This window comes from Mustela nivalis (genome assembly GCF_964662115.1).
Source record: "Mustela nivalis genome assembly, chromosome: 6".
NCBI classification, from domain to species: domain Eukaryota; kingdom Metazoa; phylum Chordata; class Mammalia; order Carnivora; family Mustelidae; genus Mustela; species Mustela nivalis.
This window is the reverse complement of record NC_139025.1, coordinates 29,949,619-29,968,420: the sequence shown is the minus strand read 5'-3', so window position 1 is coordinate 29,968,420 and position 18,802 is coordinate 29,949,619. Positions and strand designations below refer to the sequence as shown.

Sequence of the window (18,802 nt, the reverse complement as noted above, 5' to 3'; positions counted from 1 at the left end):
CTGTGCTGCCCAGAACTCGGTCACCCAGCCATGTCTGGCTGCTGGTCAGGCGAGGAGATGTGCATTAGCTGTGTGCCAGGGGAGAAAAGGGAGTGGGTTTGGGGACCACACAGTCGTCTCCCTGTCCTAAAAGGAGTATAGATGATGATGCAGGCAGGTCTGTGTGCTGTGGGGGGAGACACACAGCATGAGTACAACCCCTCATCCCTGTCTCCGTGAGCTTCACATCAGTTACACTGAGGTCACAGACAAGCCCGGAATCATAGCAGCTCCTCACCCCTGGCAGACTTCTCACTCATGAACGTCTGGGTGCGCCACCCACCTCTCCCCCCCCCCCCACCCCGGGACCCTGCCGTCTGTGCTGTGACTCCACAGTCCAGGCTGCTTGGACGAATGGCTCCACCCCTCCTCCTCCAGCACAGGGCCTAGGCAGTCACCGCGGCAGGAGAGAGGCTCTGTGCCGTGGCCTGCGGTGACCCAGGGCATGTCCACCTGCAACTTGCTGGCCAGAACTACCCGCCAGCTGCTGGGTGGCTGGGAAATTTGGGGGAGCAGATGGAATGTTTGGCGAGTCCCGCTCCGTTACTGCCATCGCGGGCCTGAGGATTTGCTGTTGGGGAGCGGGCGGCGGCTCACATGCCAGTAGCTGTGGCACCAGGCAGAGAGCGGTACCTGCCTGTAGAGCTCCTGAGACACGTGGAAGGAAGCTGGACCTCCAGGAAGGGACCTGCCTAAAAGAGAGCCCCGCTTTGGCAAAGCAAACCAAAACCAGGTTTTTGTTTGTTTGCTTTTTTAAGATTTTATTTATTTATTTGACAGAGATATAGCAAAAGAGGGAACACAGGCAGGGAAAGTGGGAGAGGGAGAAGTAGGCTTTTCGCTGAACTGGGAGCCCGATGTGGGGCATTATTCCTGGACTCTGGGATCATGACCCAAGCCAAAGGCAGACACTTAATGACTGAGCCACACATGTGCCCCAAATCCAGGATTTAAAGTAAAATCTTTCTCCTCCTGGTACTTCTTGCAGAGAATTTGCAATAGGAAAAAGTATTTCCTTCCATGACTCCACAGAAAAAGGCAGGCAAGTCAGAATCCAGCCTCCTCCTCCAAGGTCAACGGAAATGGTATTGCAGACCTACGTACGTCCTGGACACATTGCCGTGTTGGTCTGGCCCACCTTCAGCGTGAGGAGGCTGGGAACGTGTGTCTCTCCCCTGCCCTTTGGAAGACGTCCCTGGGGTTCACCTGTCCCCGCTGAACTGTCAGCTCAGCCCTCAGGACGCCTGAGTCAGCTGTGACTCTGGAAGGCAGCTGCTCAGCCTGGAGAAGGGGCCCATGCCAGGCCCTCCCCACTGGGCTTCCACCCCACCCGCGTCCCTCCCCATCCTCTCCCTGTCCTGGCAGGACCTGGTGCTGGAGAAGCTGAAGAGCCAGCAGCTGAGCAGCGAGCTGGACAAGCTGAACCAGGGGCTGGAGAAGGTCGGCCTCCACAAGGACCTGCTGTTGCAGGACGAGAGCGGCCACGGCAACACGTGAGCACCCCCTTGCTGCGGCCTGTGGGCCCTCTCAGCGCGCGCTGCACACCCCCAGCTCCAGAGCTCAGTTCACTCTGCACAGCCTGGGGCTTGCATGTGGTCTCTGGAAGAGGCTGGCGTCCCCTATGGGACAGGACTTCTTCCTGGAGAGTCCCGGGGAGGAGTGCAAGGAGACTCTCTTGTCCAGTGGGAAGACTTCTTAATTGTTTTAAAATAGATTTTTTAAGAGTCAGTTTTAAGTTCAAAGCAAAATTAAGGGGAAGATATAGAGAGTTCCTGAATGCTCTCTGCCCCGCCCAGGAATAACCTCCCAGTGTCCATAAGCCCCCACGAAAGTGGTGCACCTGTCATACTTGCTGTGTCCCCATCGACCCTTCTTCCCCCAGTGCCCGCAGTGAACCGCAGGGTTCACTCCTGATGCTCACGTCCATGGGTGTTGACACAGGTGTGCTGCCGGGGTCTACTTACAGGATCCTACAGACTCGTTTCATAGTCCCACATGTCCTCTGTGCTCTGCCTACCTATTTGTTTTTCTCTTCCCTACCCCAGCCCTTGAATTGTAAAAAAAAAAATGAACTATTGTGAATTTTGCCTGCAATTCTTTTCCAAAACGATCTCATTTTCCAAGGGAATCTGGTATCGTGGACTTCTGCTGGACTTTTGCAGAGACCTAGAGTCCCAGCTCCACATGATGGGTGACGTGGCATCCTGTTGGTGTGGCAAAAGGGCCACGCAGACTTACCACTTACCTAGCTCACACTGTGATCTTGGGCAAATTGCTTAACCATTCTGAGACTCAGTTTCCCCATCTGTTAAATGGCCAAGATAATCCCTCCCTAAGACTCTGCTTGTAGAACTGCAGCAGTGATATTTCATTTGAAGCTGTCATGGGCGTGTCTCTGTGGAGACCTCTGGGGAGGGCTCTGGATGACGGCTTATGGCTCTTATGGTGCTTCTGGGCCGAATGCTGCAGAATTACAAAGGAAACCTGCTCAGTGGGGGAGACAGGTGTTGGCAGCTGGGAGATTGGGAGCCTGTGAGCAGAAGAGTCAGATAAAAACAACTGCATATTTGTATTTTTCAGAAAATGCAGTATGTTGGAGGGCAGAAATGAGTCAGCACTAAAATCAACGTTAGCCATGAAAGAAGAAAAGATTGTGTTCTTGGAAGCACAGGTGGAAGAGAAAGCCAGCCTGAACCGCCAGTTACAGAATGAACTCCAGGTGGTAAGATGTGACCGCTTTCCGGGCCAACTGTGAGTCCCAGCCATGAGGCCTCTGCCTCACCTTCTCCAGCCCCTCACCTGGGTAGCAGAGGGGTGGCTGAATGCCCATCTCCTGGTGCAGATGTGCTGACCCACGGGGTTCTGAGCGGGGCTGCCATCAGAATCGTATGCATTGGGGCCGGATGGAACCAGAGTGAACCAGAGGCCTGGGGGCCGAGGAGGCCAAGTCCAGAGCAGCTTTGAGTCTGTTAGGCAGGATCTGGGACACTGGTGAGAATTGGCAGGAGACTATGAGCATCAGGACCAAGAAAGACCAGGAGTCCCAGGGGTACCCTGAAATGGGACAGGTGTGGGTGGTGCACCAGGGCTCGGTCAGGATGTCCACTCCTGGCACATATGTGATTTCCAGCTTTCCTTCTTGAAGCCTTGGTGCAGTTCTTGGCTGTGTGATTGAATAAGGAATCTAGAGAAAAGCCGTTCTCGGGCTGGAAGGGACTGTGGACTGTATAACCTCCCCTGGTCCATATTCCCCAGACTCATCTCCATTTCGTGGCATGGGCTGCTGAGGCTTAGGGAAGGGAGAAGACTGGAGTTGGGACTGAGGCAGGTTTCTGGAAGGAGAAAGGGGGAGGATGGGCTGGGCTGTGGGCATTCCCCACAGAGCAAGAGCCAGGTGTCAGGCTTATCCCTAATAAGGCGAGGGGTCGGGGACGCTGAGGAATTGGGTTCTCTGTGGGACTGTTTTCTAGCAGTAAACTCAGAGAACTGAGCCGGCCTCTTCCTGCCCCAAGTCTGCTTTCCTGTTCCCACACCCTACAGCTGAAGACAGAGTGTGAGATCCTCAGGCAGAACCAGGAGGAAGGCAAGCACTTACAGAACTCTTTCAAACACCCTGTGGAGACTTTGGTCACTGGCCACCAGGGGAAGGAGACCTGGGGGCCCAGCCACAAGGAGGCCACCATGGAGCTGCTCCGAGTGAAGGACCGGGCCATCGAGCTGGAGCGGAATGTGAGTGGGCTGCCCGGGTTCAGAGAGAGAGTGCAAGCCGCTGTGCTCTAGTGATTGTCCCACTGATAGGCCGCCATTCGTGGGAAGGACCCTGGAGGTCAGAATCTACTGAGATTTATCCAGATCTAGTTGAACACCTTTTCTTTTCTTTTTTTTTTTTTTTTAAAGATTTTATTTATTTGACAGATGCACAAGAAGGGGGAGAGGCGGGGGAGAAGCAGACTCTCCACTGAGCTGGGAGCCCGATGCAGAACTCGATCCCAGGACCCTGGGATCATGACCTGAGCTGAAGGCAGACGCTTAACAGTGCTTGACAGCCACCCAGGTGCCCCTTCTGTAGTTGAATACTTCTTAAGCTGTCCTGCCAAGTCCTATTATAATCTCCTTTTCGTTTGAGATGCCTTTGCCCTTTCTACTGGAAAGGTGTGGACCACATTTTCCCACAGCGAATCCAACTGCCTGCCCATCAGACTTGGCCTGTAGCTTGTACACCAGTTCTCCGTCTCCACCGTGCTTTCCCAGGGGTTACCAAAGCATGGCCCACCACCTGTTTTTGTCAATAAAGTTTTATTGGACCAGAGACATGCCCTTTATTTACATACTGTTGTGGGTTCGTCTTCCCACCATAGTGGTGGCAGAGGTAACTGGTTGGAATGGCCACCACATGCCTGGCAAACCCTAAAATTCAATCTGTCCCTTTACAGAAGAAGTTTGCCGGTGCACGTCTAATCCCCTGATGCTCTTTGACTCTGCCAGCAACCTTGTGAAGCAGGTAGTGAGGATTGTCACCATTGGCAGATGAGAAAGTGGAGATAGAGTTTAAGAGACTTGACCCTATGGGGCATCTGGGTGGCTCAGATTATTAGGTGTCTGCCTTCAGCTCAAGCCATGATCTCCGGGTCCTGAGACTGAGTCCCACGTCGGGCTCCCAGCTCAGTGGGGAGTCTGCTCCTCCCTCTGCCTCTCCCCCTGCTTGTGCTCTCTCTCTCAAATGAATAAAAAAACAAGAAAGACTCGATGCTACATCCCGTGTTAGCGAGGGACAGCACCAGGCTACAGCCCACCTGTCCTGGTCCCTGGCCCTCTTGGTGGCATATTTTACACACTCTTTATCAGTCTTATGGAACAACTTATTTACTCTATCTATTGTCACTCCTAAGCAGGGTGAGGTGTGGTCACAGGCTTTTACTCTCTGTCCAGTGGGACAAGCTCAGAGAATTACATTGATGGGGTGTTTCGCAGAAGCATTAATGAGAGAAGAGATCCCTTGGCTTTAACCCCAGCTCACCTTGGCCTTGCGCTCAGGTGCTCAGGTTGGAAGCAGTGTCCTCATGATGTGCGTGCATTTCTGTCTAGAAAGCCCATACCAAGAAAAGGAGTGCTCTCCCCCTTCCCTTGCAATTCTGTTGATCGTCTGCCTTTTCCAGGAGGGAAACATGCTACTTCTCTTAACTGTAGACTCTGGTTTTAGTCCCCAAAGTGTCAGCTCTTGGCGGTTCCTTACAGCCCGTGTGCCCCGGGCTGGTGAACACTGACCGAGCTGATGTCTGATGGGCCTCCTGCTTTCATCTCCCCTAGAATGCAGCTCTGCAGGCCGAGAAGCAGCTGCTCAAGGAACAGCTACAGCACGTGGAGACGCAGAATGTGGCCTTCAGCTCTCAGATCCTGACGCTGCAGAAGCAGAGTGCTTTCCTACAGGAGCACAACACCACACTGCAGACCCAGACGGCCAAGCTGCAGGTAAGCCCCGTGCTGTGGGCCCCAGGGAGCGGGCCGGTGGGGAGGGTATCTCTGTGTCTCCCCGAGACCGGCCCTAGCGTGCACGCCAGCTCCTCCTCAGGAAGCCAGGCCACGCGTGGGAGGCTGTGCCATTCTGTTTTGTGTTTCACAGACTCTTTGTGAGCAGGGGGTGCCGGGTCTCAGGGTGCTGGAAGGTGGTACAGTGCGCAGCCATCTCCACTGCCGTGTGTCTGATGGCAGGGCTGGCGACTCGGTTTCTGTGCTCTGCCCTGTAGGGTTGCCTGTTTTCCCAAGTGTGTTCCTTGAGATTTTACTAGGAGTGACTTGGAAAGAGATCCTAGGCTCAGATGCGTTGAGCGCAACAGAGTTAACCAGGTTTGTTTACTATAAATGCTGGCAGAGCCTTTTTTACGCTGATGGGAATTTTGAGTCCCCATGAGGGAAGCAGGGGGTGAGGTGGCTGCAAGGCTGTTGAGAGCTTCTAGCAAAACTCCCATCCCGTGCCACCTCGTTGAGAATGTTGGTTTTGATTTATGGTTGACAGATTGTTGGGAAATGAATTAATCCTTCATTAATGCCGTTTGTGAGAAAAGCGTTGGAAAATGTGCAGCCTGGATCGGGATGGTGTGCAGGAAACTATTTGGCAAAGGGGCTGGGGTTCATTCTTTTAAAATAACGAAATAGGGGGCGCCTAGGTGGCTCAGGGGGTTAAGCTTCTGCCTTCGACTCAGGTCATGGTCACAGGGTCCTGGGATCGAGTCCTACATCGGGTTCTCTGCTCAGCAGGGAGCCTGCTCCCTCCTTCTCTCTCTCTGCCTGCCTCTCTGCCTACTTGTGACCTCTGTCTGTCAAATAAATAAATAAATGAATCTTAAAACAAAACAAAAATAATGAAATAGGGTATCGGTTCATGGTTTTGGTGGTGGTGGTGGGGAGGGCTCTGTCTGGTTTTGCAGTCAGTCTCTCCGGTCCCAGAGTGAGTTAGGTAGCACTCCCTGCTCGGTTTTCTGAGGGTCTGGATGTTGTTGGGCGGTCGTTCTGTAAACATCCGTTCGGTAAGGGTGGCTGCTGGTGGTATCCAGGTGTTCTCTCTCGTTCCTGATTTTCTACGGGTCCTAGAAAAGTAGGCCTTTAAAAGTGGTCAAAGAGGGCGCCCAAGGAGCTTATCCAGAGAAAGGATGCACCTTGCCCCGGTAGGTCACCTGTGGGGAGGGGCACAAGACGGAGCCACCCGGGATGGTCTGCTGTGCCCCCATCCCCCAGAGGGGTTCCAAAGTTCAGAGACGACAGTCCCGGTGGCAGGTGCTGCCTGCCTAGAGGGTCCCTGTGGTTTGATGTCTGCCTCCTGAGTTGGCGCAGTGGCCATGCGTGGGGACACGGGTTCTGTGAGTCTGCCCCTTCTCCCCCTCGGCAGGTGGAGAACTCCACCCTGAGCTCCCAGAACGCCGCGCTCACCGCGCAGTACACCCAGCTGCAGAACCAGCAGACGGCCAAGGAGAGCGAGAACGAGAACCTGCTGCGGCAGCAGGAGCGGCTAGCGGCGGCCCATGAGGCCCTGATGCAGGACCACGAGCATCTGGCCGCGCTGCACGAGCGCCAGTCCTCGGAGTATGAGGCCCTCATCCGACAGCACAGCTGCCTCAAGACACTGCATCGCAACCTGGAGCTGGAGCACAGGGAGCTCCGAGAGAGGTGCGTGCGGGCGTCGGGGCCGCCGGGGGTCACAGCCACCGGGGCTCACCTCCCTGCCTGGGACCCTCCCCTGCCTTCCCTCTTGGCCCCGCTGCTTCACATTGCCCAGGACCCCTGAACTTTCCAGAAGGGTGGGGGTAAAATCCAGAGTCACTCTCAGCCAATATTGGGAGCGTGTGCAGCTGGAGCCTGAGTGACAGGAGGGTCCCCCCACGTGGAGAAGGCGGTACCATGGCGAATCCCAGCTCAAGGAAACCCAGCTTTGGGGTCCCTGCTGCCCTGAGGACTCCCACCGCCTCCCCACTCCACTCCAGACCAGGCATAAAGAGGACATTCCTTCCCCACCGCTGCCAGCCCACAGTGACTTGTTTCGTTTCCCTGTCTGGGTGTGGGACCCTTGCTTTCCAGCCTTCAACTTTGGCAGCTTTGGAATATGTGGAAAGCGAAGAGAACAGTAGAGTGAAACCATGTCCGTTTTAGCCATCCCTCTCTCTCGATACCTGCCTGCTCTCCTTTACTTACTTGATCTAAAATTTGTCTGCACTGAATTGGACAGACCTTCACTTGGCGCCCTTGACAACCCAGGCTCCTGGGTGTCGGGTCTGTTGGGTCAGCTTGTGTGGCCTGAGCTCCTGCCCCGGGTGGGCCCCCGATAGCCCCGGCACCCGGGCCGCTATGGTGGGACCTGGGGTCTGGCGGGAGGGAGGGGTGGGGTGCACCTGGCTGGGACACGGGAGGAAGCTGTGTCTCTGCAGAGAGGCTGGCATTTCTTTCCCTTGACTCACCTTCATTGCTGGGCCAGCGGAGCCTCGTGAGGGCACGGGATGATGCCGAGGGCACAGAGGTGGTGATGTTCATTTATTCACTCACCTGCTCCTTCCTTTTTGCCTCTCTCTGGGCTCCTCTACCTGCTTTACCCACCCAGATTGCCTTCCCTCAGGGGCTGCTGGGGCACCTGCCCCTAATAAGCCAAAATCAGCATCTTCTGTTTCCAGGCATCTCCGCCCTCACTCCCCCTGGAGCCCACCCAGGCTTCATGCGACACTTAGCATGTACTCTGTGCACATGCTCTGTCTGGACGTGGAGGGTTGCTCCCCGTTGGCTTGGGAAGTAGAGCCCACAGCATTCCCTGAGCTCTGGAATGAGCTCCATGCCCACCGCTCACCAGGCACCTACGTGTTATGATAGCCCCTCATGGTATTCTTAGTGTCTGATTAGAGGGGGAGGGTTTTTGCAGGCGGAATTTGGACCAGCCTTGAGGGAGGAGAGACTGTGGGTTACCGTCTGGTTCCTTGTCAATACAGCAGGCGGAACCATTGTAGTACTCGAGTTTTCCCAGGCTGGGCAGGTGGCTGGAGGCACCTTTGGTCGGTCTGCAGCAGGGCTGGGAGTTCGAGAATGTAGGTACCTGGAACACGGGGGTGGTGGCTCTGAAATTAGATGCTCATTTCTTAATTCTCTTAGAAAGATGTACTGAGTGCCCGGCCTCATACCCGGGATTCACTAGCGAGCAAGACGCCCAGCGTCTGTCCTGCCCTTCGGTGGTTACTTATGGTTACAGTTATCCCTGGTCACTGGCCCTTTTCTAAGCCATTACAGTAGGGAAGCAGGATTTGGGGAACCCTAATCATCTGCCTATGGCCCTGATTTGTCAAACCTGGATGACTTATCATCACCTAAAGAGCTAGACCGGGCGTCCACTTCGAGTCGTACACCTGTCCGCAGTGGGTTAGCCTCCACCCTGGGGCTGAAGGCCAGGTGAAAGTTTGTCCTCAAACAGCCACCTGAGCATGTTTCTGAGTTTCACTCCCTGATGATTCCCAGCAGCAGTAGGATGGTTCGAGCACGGCTGCCGTGGGGGCTGGGGGCCCAGGGGTAGAGGTCTGAAGACTGATTGGACACCGTGGTCCGACCGTCTGCGATTGTGAATAGCTTAGACAAGGGAGGGGGTCTGGAAAGAGGGGTTTCCCTGAAAGCAGACGGCTGAAAGGCGGTGCATCAGTCACTGCCTTGGACTAGAAGGGGATCCTGAGTCCTCTCTGGGCATGTATGCCGCGCAGGAGGAGGGACAGCCTGGGCTCATCATCTGCGCTCTGCTGCCCTCCAGAGCCCGCTGTGCCAGAACCACAGAAACAGGGTCTGCAGGAAGGGGGAAAAGGAACCGAGCAGATCAGGGAGGGAAAGGACTATGGTTAGGGCCCATGAGAAAGGGGGGGAGTGTGCGCATGTGTGTGCGCTCACACACGTGTGTGCACGTGAAGACCTGGCCTCTGGCAGCTGCTGGGTCCCCTGCTGGGCAAGCCTCTATCCCTGCAGCTGAGACAGACCAAGAACAAGGAGACTCGGTTCCCAAGGGGAGGAGGGCGGAGGCTTACCCAGCCCCTGGTCAAGAGGGATTACCTGCTGGAATGGAGCTGTTTATTTTGTGGTTCCGTTTAGATCTGTTTGTGCTTGGTGAGCCACCTCATAAGTATTTATAACGCCCGAAGCAAAGCGGTCCAAATGCAGAAAAGAGTATCTCGGTGTGCCCAGGTGGCCAAGGGAGGGGCTCCTGCTTCAGCAGGAAGTCCAGGGGACTGTGCAGACTTGTCGGGTGGCAAGAAGAGGCCCCGCCTGTTCCCTGCCCTGTCCCCCTCTACTTTGCAGAGAGCGGCGGCCAGAGGAACCCCGTTTTCTGTGGGAGGTTTCCCAGTCTTCCAGGGACTTCGTTCCCCAGAGGAAAGGAAGGCCCCAGTCGAGCTCCCAACAGGTGCGTTCCTCTCCAACAGGCACGAGGACATGCTGAAGCATAAGGCAGAGCTGGACGAGCGGGAGAAGGTTTTGAACACTGAGAGGGAGGCTCTGCAGCAGGAGCAGAGGACGGGCGCCATGGCCGTGGGTGAGAACCAGCGACTGCGGGGAGAGCTGGACAGGTGAGCCCCCGGGACCCCGCCGGGCCCCTGTGCAGGACGGCTGCCCTCCCAGATTTCACATTAGACCTGCCTGGCCCCACTGCAAGAGATCCGCAGGGTCCCCTGGCCTGCATGTTCACAGCTCGGGGGGCACAAGCTGATAGGGGACTCTAGCTGCTGGCTGGGATGGAAGGACCCAAGGGACCAAGTGACACCTGGGGATGGCGCCTTTGTATCCAGCAGGGACCCTCCTCTAATGTAGGCCACGTGGCGATCTCAGGAAGGACACGCTGTAGATGCTCATTCCTCACACATTCCCTCTTTGTGAACTCACCTCCTTGCTAAAATCGCCCCCAGATTGATACTGAGAAGGTGCTTTCACTCAATGTGCCCAGGATGACCCGGAGCGCACGTCTCTGGCTGAAGGCAAACAAGGGTGCTCAGCCTTCTTACTGTAGTTCTCATACCATGAATAGGCATCCTGTTTGAAGTCTCTTCGGTGCCATGGTGTTTTTATAATTTTGCGCTTTCTGGTGGCAGTTTTGCTATTTTTTTTTTTAAGATTTTATTTATTTGTGCAAGAGAGAGCATGAGCAGGGCAAGTGTGAGAGGAAGGAAGCAGGCTCCCTGCTGAGCAGTGAGCTCAATGCGGGGCTCGATCCCAGGACCCTGGCATCGTGACCTGAGCCAAAGGCAGATGCTTAACCAACTGAGCCACTCAGGCGCCACCACAATCATTTAAAATAGCTCCCAAGTGGAGGGCTGAAGTGTGGTGTAGGGCTCCTAGTGCAAGACTATGCTCCCGTCTGGGAAAAGTACACATTCGAGAAACTCCGTTCAGGCATGAGCTATGGTGCTGTAGCCGTATGTTACCTGAGGGGGTCTTCAAACAGAATCCCCAATTAAATAAGCGATGTCTTGATCCTTTGACTAAAATGTGACCAGAGCTTGCAGGAACATATACCCTGTCCTATGTTTCCCCAAGAGGCCATGGTTCAGTTCCCACCAGTCCAGTGATTGCATGGTCTTCCTAGAGCATCACTCCCTTGATTAACAAGTCTCTGCTGTACAACCAGTATCCCAACCCCCCCACCTTTTTTTTTTTTCTTTAAGATTTTATTTATTTATTTGACAGAGATCACAAGTAGGCAGAGAAGCAGGCAGAGAGAGAGGAGGAAGCAGGCTCCCTGCTGAGCACAGAGCCTGATGCAGGGCTCCATCCCAGGACCCTGGGATCATGACCCGAGCTGAAGGTAGAGGCTTTAACCCACTGAGCCACCCAGGCACCCCCCGCAACTTTTTTTTAATAACAGTTAAGTAAACAGGCTCAGGGATGAACTTACCTGTTCAGAGTTAGTGCCTCTAGTGAATGGCAGAATCAGGACGTGAATCAGGCCTTGTCTCATCACAAAGGCATGACTGTATGAAGCTGCTTCCTCTCCAAGTCCTTGTGCGAGTGTTCTCTGGGGCCTCACACACGGGGGCCTCCAGTGACCTGGGGAGGCTGGGCCCATGGGGGAGGGAGAGCCGGCCTAGAGCGTTCCAGGTTATTTTTTTGTCTCACACTTTTTTTCTTAAGAGAAATAGGACACTTGAGCGTGGATGTGAGACCTTCAGGTTTTTAAGTGCTGGCACGCTGACCCATTTCAAAGAAGCGTTTAGGCCGAACCAGGCACATCTGTGTCCAGATGTTGTCTGTGGGCCTCCAGTAGTCTCAGGTTTGGATGCAAATCTTCCCCTAAGAAGCCCTGATTGGATGATAGTGACAATGAGGATAATTTTAGTGGATTTCCCTAATACCCTGGCATCTCCTACTTTATTCATCTCAGGAGGTGAAATTAGAAAAGAGTTTGAAATTGGGAAGGAGAGCCAGAAGTAGACACATGATTTTAAGGCAAAAATATTCTGGTTCAGTGTTTCTTTAAAAAAAAAAAGTTAACAGCCGAACTCTTTTTTCCAAGTACGCATGCAGATAGACCAAAGCGTGAACTGTAAAAGAGAGCATCACGGGGAGGCTGTGTTGGGGCACCTGTCTGAGCCTGCCCACTCTGTCTCCCCCAGCCCAGCGTGAGGCACTAGGGGGACCCTCAGAGAACCCCCAAGGAGCACAGTTTGAAAACTGCTCATTCTATTCAGCTCCCTCATTTTACACATGGAAAAAACTGAGGCCCAGAGAGGCTGTCGTCGTGGGTCAGGGTACCCAGCGGGGACGGAGTCTGCCGTGCCCTGCAGCCCTTGGCCTGTGGCTCTCCACCCCCAGGGTCAATTTCCTGCACCAGCAGCTGAGAGGGGAGTACGAGGAGCTGCACGCCCACGCCAAGGAGCTGAAGACCTCCCTGAACAACTCCCAGCTGGAGCTGAGCCGCTGGCAGGCGCGGTTTGACGAGCTGAAGGGGCAGCACCAGAGCATGGACATCTCACTGACCAAGCTGGACAACCACTGCGAGGTGAGGCCTTGGGACACGGCCGAGAGCCCCGGGCCCGGGGTGCTGGTGGGTCCTTGCTGGCGCTGGCGCTCGAAGACCGTGTGGGGGGTGGCCCAGGGGCCAGGATGGAACGGAAGCATTGGAGAGGGAGACAGCCACCCTGGTGGGCAGGGATGTGTCAGAAAGCACCTGTCCAGCTGCCCTTTGCTTCTCGCAAGTTCGGGGAAGCGCGTGGGAGCAGCAGGGGCAGTCTCCTATCCAGTCCCGCTGCTCCAAGCTGGCAAATCCAGCCCTGCCACTCTTTCACCTTTGCAATTCTGTGTCCACACTGTTCTAGAGAAGTGGCGTGGGTGGCTGACTCTGACTCCGGCTCCCGGGGCAGCTCAGATGGCGCTCACTCGGGGGTGCCCCGGTTTCCAGAGAGGCAGAGCAGTCCCATGTGTTGCGCTAGGTGGGAAATTTGTCTTCTTAAGCAGCAGAACCATCTCAGATGAGATCATGAGCAGATCCCAGGACAGATAAGAAAGGCAAAGAGGGTCGAGCCGGCAAGAGCAGCGTGGTCCCATCCCCCTTCAAGAGGCCCCAAGGACAGCAGCGTCCCTGGGACACAGCTCCTCTTGGCTCTCGTTTGTCCAGAGACCCTCTCGGAGGCCTTGTCCTTCGAGCTTCTGGTAGCCCAGTGGGACATCACAGCTGAGGAAACCGAGGCCCAGGGTACACAGCTGCCTCCGGTCCCCCCTTTGCTGAGGCTGGGGCACAGGGTTCATGGAAGAGGTTGGGGGCCGGACCCCCGAGACTGTCTGAGGCCCAGGCTTGGGATGTTCCTGCTGCATCTCCATGACGGTACTCTGGGGCAGGAGCCGGCAAATCAGCCGAGGGTCGCATCTAGCCCGCTGCCTGTTCTCAGACAGCTGTGACCTAAGATTGTTGTGTACAGTTTTAGTGGTTGGGAGATTCTCCCAAATGATAGCTTGTGGCAAGTGGAAATGATCGGAAATTTAAGTGTCTGGGATGGGGACGTAGCCGCACCGGTCTCTGTGTGCCACCCGTGGCTGTTTCCAGTGGTGGTGGGAACACTGAGCTTCCGAGTGGGAACACGGCCACAGACACCCCCGCCCAGCCGGGAAGCCTGAAATACTTAGTTCTGGGCCCTTCACAGAAGAGGTGTGCCAGCCCTCGCCCAGAGCAGAGCTGCCCCATAGAAATATGGCCACAAACCTGAGTTAATGTTTTCTAGTAACCACGTTAAAAAAGTGAAAAGTGAGGGGGAGGAATCATTTTAATCATCTACTCTGTCTAGCCAACATATCTAAAATACTATTTTGACGTGTGACCCCCCCCAAAACCCTTACTGAGATATTTTACGTTCCCTTCTTTATTACTATGAAGTCTTCGGAATCCTTATTTATTTCGGCATGTCGCCACTCAGACCAGCTACATTGGCAGTGCTCCGTGGCCTCACGTGACTGATGGCCGCCAGCTGGGGCGGGGCAGGTGGGGATTCGGCTGTCCCTGGGCCGGTGGCACACTCGGTCCTTTCAGGTTCTCACAGGCCGAGGAGAGAAGCACATCTCTGTGCACATGACCTTGCCCTGGAAGCCGGGTTCCCAGTGGTGGAACCCTGGGGTCGCACACTGTTTGACACGCTGATGTGTGTTTTAGCTGCTGTCCCGTCTCAAGGGGAACCTGGAGGAAGAGAATCATCACCTGCTGAGCCAGATCCAGCTGCTGAGCCAGCAGAACCAGCTGCTCCTGGAGCAGAACTTGGAGAGTAAGGAGCAGTACCATGAGGAGCAGAAGCAGTACATGTAAGGATGTGTGTGCGAGTGATGCCTGTAGACCGAGGGGCTCTGGCTTCCCCGCGCCCATGCCAGAACCTGTGACATTCTAAGCAAGGAACGGCTCTTGGGCCCGTTGGTGTCCCGAGGGCAAAGGGACAGTCCATCTCACCAGTACGTCCTTCTCTTGTCGTCTCTGGAATGGGTCTGGGCTTGTGCACCTGTGGAGGTTGGCTTTAGTTTGCTGTTCAGAGGCAGTGCCTACCACCAGAAGCTTCGAAATCTGCTTTCGGAATATAAGCTCCCTTGTAAAAACAGGACTGTGCCGGGGTGCCTGGGTGGCTCGGTGGGTTAAAGCCTCTGCCTTCAGCTCAGGTCATGTTTCCAGGGTCCTGGGATCGAGCCCTGCAGGGGGCTCTCTGCTCAGTGGGGAGCCTGCTTCCCTTCCTCTCTCTGCCTGCTGTGATCTCTGTCAAATAAATAAATCTTTAAAAACAAAACAAAATAGGACGGTGCCAACAAGCAGGATCTCAGGGAAAGAACTCACACGGGAGGTTCACGAAGCTGTCACTCTTCGTGGAGGCATTTGTGTACTGCAGATTCGGCACTCAGTTCGGGTGGAACCCCGCCAGCCTCACAGCAGAGGGGCCCAAGCCCTCGCCTCTGGTTCAGAGTCCTCCTTTTCCTAGCGGCCTGTGGGCAAGGTGGATTGAGGACTCTAACCCCCATGACTCCCTGAGATAATGCAGAAGCACCGCAAGGCCTGGGGTCCAGAAGTGTCTTGATCCTTTCCATGTTTCTGAAAACGTGAACTGGTTCCCAACATTTACAAATTTGGCTCAGTAACCGCGGTGTCCTGGCTTCTCTGAAAAAACTGGAAGTTCTGCCCTATAGGCCTCGCGCATGCCTGCCTGGCAGCCAGCTGCTGGGGCTACTGTCCCCACCCCACCCCCTGCTCCTTCCAGGCCTGCTTTGCTCCTTATCTCCTCGGTCTGGCCCACCAAAGCTTTCAAGTTTGCCCCCATGGGAAGGTCATCAGAAACCCAGGGTCAGAGCAGGTCTGGGTCAGAGGTCTGCCTTTGCAGAGCTGACTCTCTTGACCTTGATGCCCACCCAGCGCCCTGAGGGCACACCTCTCCCCCTCACCACAGCTGTTGTTAGTACACAAGCTCTGTGTCCGACCCCACATGCGAAGTGTTGTGAACGACCTGGCTGGCAAGTCCTTGGGGCTTCTAGAAGTACTTCAGTTTTAGATGGTGAGGCTTTTGCTTGAGTTGACTTGCACCCCGTCCCTGAGTGTTCTAGCACAACTCTGCAGGGTACCTGGGTTCCCGGACCCATGCCAGACGTTTCCGCGCACACATCCCCGACTTCATGGTCATGATGGTCATGAACACGATGACGTCCAAATCCCAGAAAAGGTCCTGGGCTGGGCGGATGAATTCATGCTATTTTATTTAAAATGGGATTGAGAACCCCCTTCCCTCTCTCTTCACAGAGACAAATTAAATGCCTTGCGGAGGCATAAAGAGAAACTGGAAGAAAAGATCATGGATCAGTACAAGTTCTACGATCCTGCTCCAAAGAAGTGAGTGGATTCATGTGTCAGGGACGTAAACCCAGAGCAGAGCCCTTCCTCGTGCACGAGTGGAGTGGAACGCGCTCCCACCTAGAGCGGCGCCCGGCCTGGAGGGACCGTGCCTCCTGCTCTGTGGAGGCCCTTGCTGTTGCAGGCCTCCCCTGGGACTGAAGGAGTTAAGATTTTCAGTCTCACCCTCTGTCCTCCAGCTTGTCCTGGGAGGGTCAGCGGATGCCAGCTGACCCTGATGAGACAAGGGCTTAATTTAGACACAGCCCTTGGCAAGGGGGAGCAGAGAGTCTGTGGTTTGGGAGCCATTAAAGTGGGACAGAACCGTGGCCATCTGAGATTCTGTCTCACGATTTAACAAGACATTGGAAATCACGTTCCTGTTTGGGGGACGGAAGCTGGTGTACCCATACCCTTTAAACACGGGAACCTCTGGGCCTCACACAGACACCTCTGGATTCCCTGAACCCCAGGGTGGGTTCACAAACTCAGTCCTTTCTCCAGGGAGTAGCAGCCCCCTGGTGGTGGGGCCGGCCCAGTCTCTGCGGAGTGCCAGCCTCTTACGGGAGGCCCTCCCCAGGAGCCAGTCTTATTCCGAGTCCCAACCTAGCCCAGCCTCAAAGTCAGGATCACCGTGAATCCGTAAGGTTCTCTGGTGAACCACAGATTTTCTGAACCTTGGTTCTCTTCCCTCTGTCTGGCAGAAATGGAGGCCCAGATGAGACCCAGTGCTTTGTGCAAACACAGTACTATCTAGTTTCAGAGATAACTTTTTTTGGTGATATCAGAATGCCCCCATTTCCCAGCAGCTACAGCTCTGTCGCTTACTCTTGAAATTCGCTGGTTTTCATTTAAACAGCCCACTCTTTCCTCCCCTCCCCTCATCTCCCAGGCTCCTTCGTGCCTGGGACTGGTTGAAGAATGTCCGTTTATCCCACTTACTATTAACTTCAGCAGAAAACAAGGAGGTCTGTGACACAGTCCCAAAATGGCATTTTGACCGAAAAATCGCCCACGGGTGGGGCTTTGTTTCGCACAGATAATCAAGAGTTGGAAGTTGACACCATGTTTGAAGTTCTTTTTCCCCAAGAGGCTAGTGTGGATTTCCGCCACGGTGTGCACTTCTACCATCCCTGCTCCCCAAATCCAGTGACCGTGGTGATGGCAAGGAGCGCCATCATTCTGAACCCCAAATTAACGGCTTATGATGGAAAGCCCAGCTCACATCAGGGCACCCCGTGACCTGCTGGAGTGGCATCGAGGGTTGGTTGTGTCCTCCTAACAGTCTGCTTCTCACTAGGAAGAACCACTGGATTGGCGCCAAAGCCTTAGTCAAACTCATCAAACCAAAGAAAGAAGGTTCCAGAGAACGACTGAAGTCCACTGCAGAGAGCCCTCCTTGGCAGGTGGAGTCCCCAGACCCGGCCTCGCCATCTCCTCAGGCCCTCAGATTGCAGCCAGAGAACCCCGAGGCCACCCCGTCTGGCTCCAATGGTACAGAAGAGCGGGACACCCTCAACGGGCCCGTGGGGAAAGGTAGGAGCGGCTGACCAGGCTGCCGTTGGGCGAAGGAGGGGGATGGGTGCTCGGAAGGGCTCTGCCTGGATGGGGCAGGAGGAGAGACAGAGTGTGGGTGTTGCACGCGTGCCTGTAGGAGCATGAAGAGGGCGTGTTGCTTGCACACAGATCTGCCTCCTTGCCTAGGTTTGCAGCCCAGTAGAGAATACAAATTCATATCGGCAGCTTCGTCCTGTGACAGTTTTGTTATTTTAGAATGAGGAGCGTCCCACATCACGTAAGCCGTGGTACCGTCCCGGGCCGATAGTGACGCAGGTGCAGCGGAGACCGGCTCAGGGCTGTGTGTTTCGGGGCTGTGTGTGTCAAAGGGTCAGAGGCAGCTGTTTCTGGAGAGAGATCCCAGGTGCATTTAACCCCTTCTGTGCGTACACGGGATCTTCAGGAATTCCTGAGTCCTCCCAGCCATGGAGCCCTGCCTACCTTTGTACTTATGGCTGTGTTCTGGAGTTTGCCAGAAGTTCTGACATGGATTCCTAGTCCTATGTGGTGTATTTCCTCTAATCTGAGAGGCTGTCAGCGGTACACTGTGTAATTGCTATCTAGACCGCCGGGAGAAACACAGGCAGCCTGAGGAGTTCATGATTGTGTTACACTCTGGTTAGAGGGCTCTTCTACAGACTCAGATTGTTGTGCACAGACACACGGAGAATGCAGGAGCACAGTACCTGGGGTGCACCTGCGACCGCTCCGTCAGAGGCCCCACCTGGCCAGCGGTGACCATCAGACCCATCAGAGCTGTGTCCGGATTGCGGAGATGTGAAGGAATGGGGGAAAATGTGTACCTCAGAAACAACTAAACACAGAAATTGTCAGAAACATTGTTAAGTTTTCAACTTTACTTTTAAAATATTAGTTTATGGATCCTTTGCCCCTAAACCTGCCGAGCGTGCACCGTGAGCAATTTAAATTTTTATGAAGGATGCTGGAACTTTCTGAAGACCAGGCCTAGGCCTGAGAGCCCTGTGCCCCTGCAGGCTGATGTGACAGTGCTCAGGGCAGATAGTAACAGCTTGCCCCGTGAGTGTGACGTGGGCACGAGCCTTTTGGGGGCACCATTCAGTGGGTCCTGTTGTGTCACTTTCGAATGCAGAGGAGAAAGCGTGCCTGTGCGCACACGTGGGGACGAATGCCTGAGACCAATTTAGGGAAAGGGCTCCGGAGCCACTGAGCGATGATGAGGCTGACCCTGGTTTCTGTCTAGCTGGGCGCTCTCGCCTTGGGTTTTCCCGTCGGCTCTTTAGAGTTGTTGGCCTTTATCCCCTCAACGTGTGTTATTCTCTAAACTGACTTGATTAACTACCATCGGCCTAATGAGCTAGGAAACCTTGGGGAAGAAGAAAA

The 18,802-nt window shown here is 54.7% G+C and overlaps 1 protein-coding gene across 4 annotated transcripts in view; it reads left to right on the top strand.

The window, feature by feature from the left end:
* Nucleotides 1-18,802, top strand: part of CCDC88C (coiled-coil domain containing 88C) — a 124,249-nt gene that overhangs the window by 88,372 nt on the left and 17,075 nt on the right. For all 4 annotated transcript variants that reach the window (XR_014312571.1, XM_082733946.1, XM_082733945.1 and 1 more), the window contains 10 exons: nt 1,405-1,532; nt 2,620-2,761; nt 3,580-3,768; nt 5,347-5,508; nt 6,923-7,200; nt 9,969-10,112; nt 12,352-12,538; nt 14,180-14,325; nt 15,794-15,883; nt 17,184-17,419. Coding sequence is in view for 3 of the 4 variants with exons in the window: in XM_082733946.1 (XP_082590072.1) it covers nt 1,405-1,532; nt 2,620-2,761; nt 3,580-3,768; nt 5,347-5,508; nt 6,923-7,200; nt 9,969-10,112; nt 12,352-12,538; nt 14,180-14,325; nt 15,794-15,883; nt 17,184-17,419 (1,702 nt within the window). In the remaining variant the exon portion in view is untranslated. The remainder of the gene's footprint in view (nt 1-1,404; nt 1,533-2,619; nt 2,762-3,579; nt 3,769-5,346; nt 5,509-6,922; nt 7,201-9,968; nt 10,113-12,351; nt 12,539-14,179; nt 14,326-15,793; nt 15,884-17,183; nt 17,420-18,802) is intronic.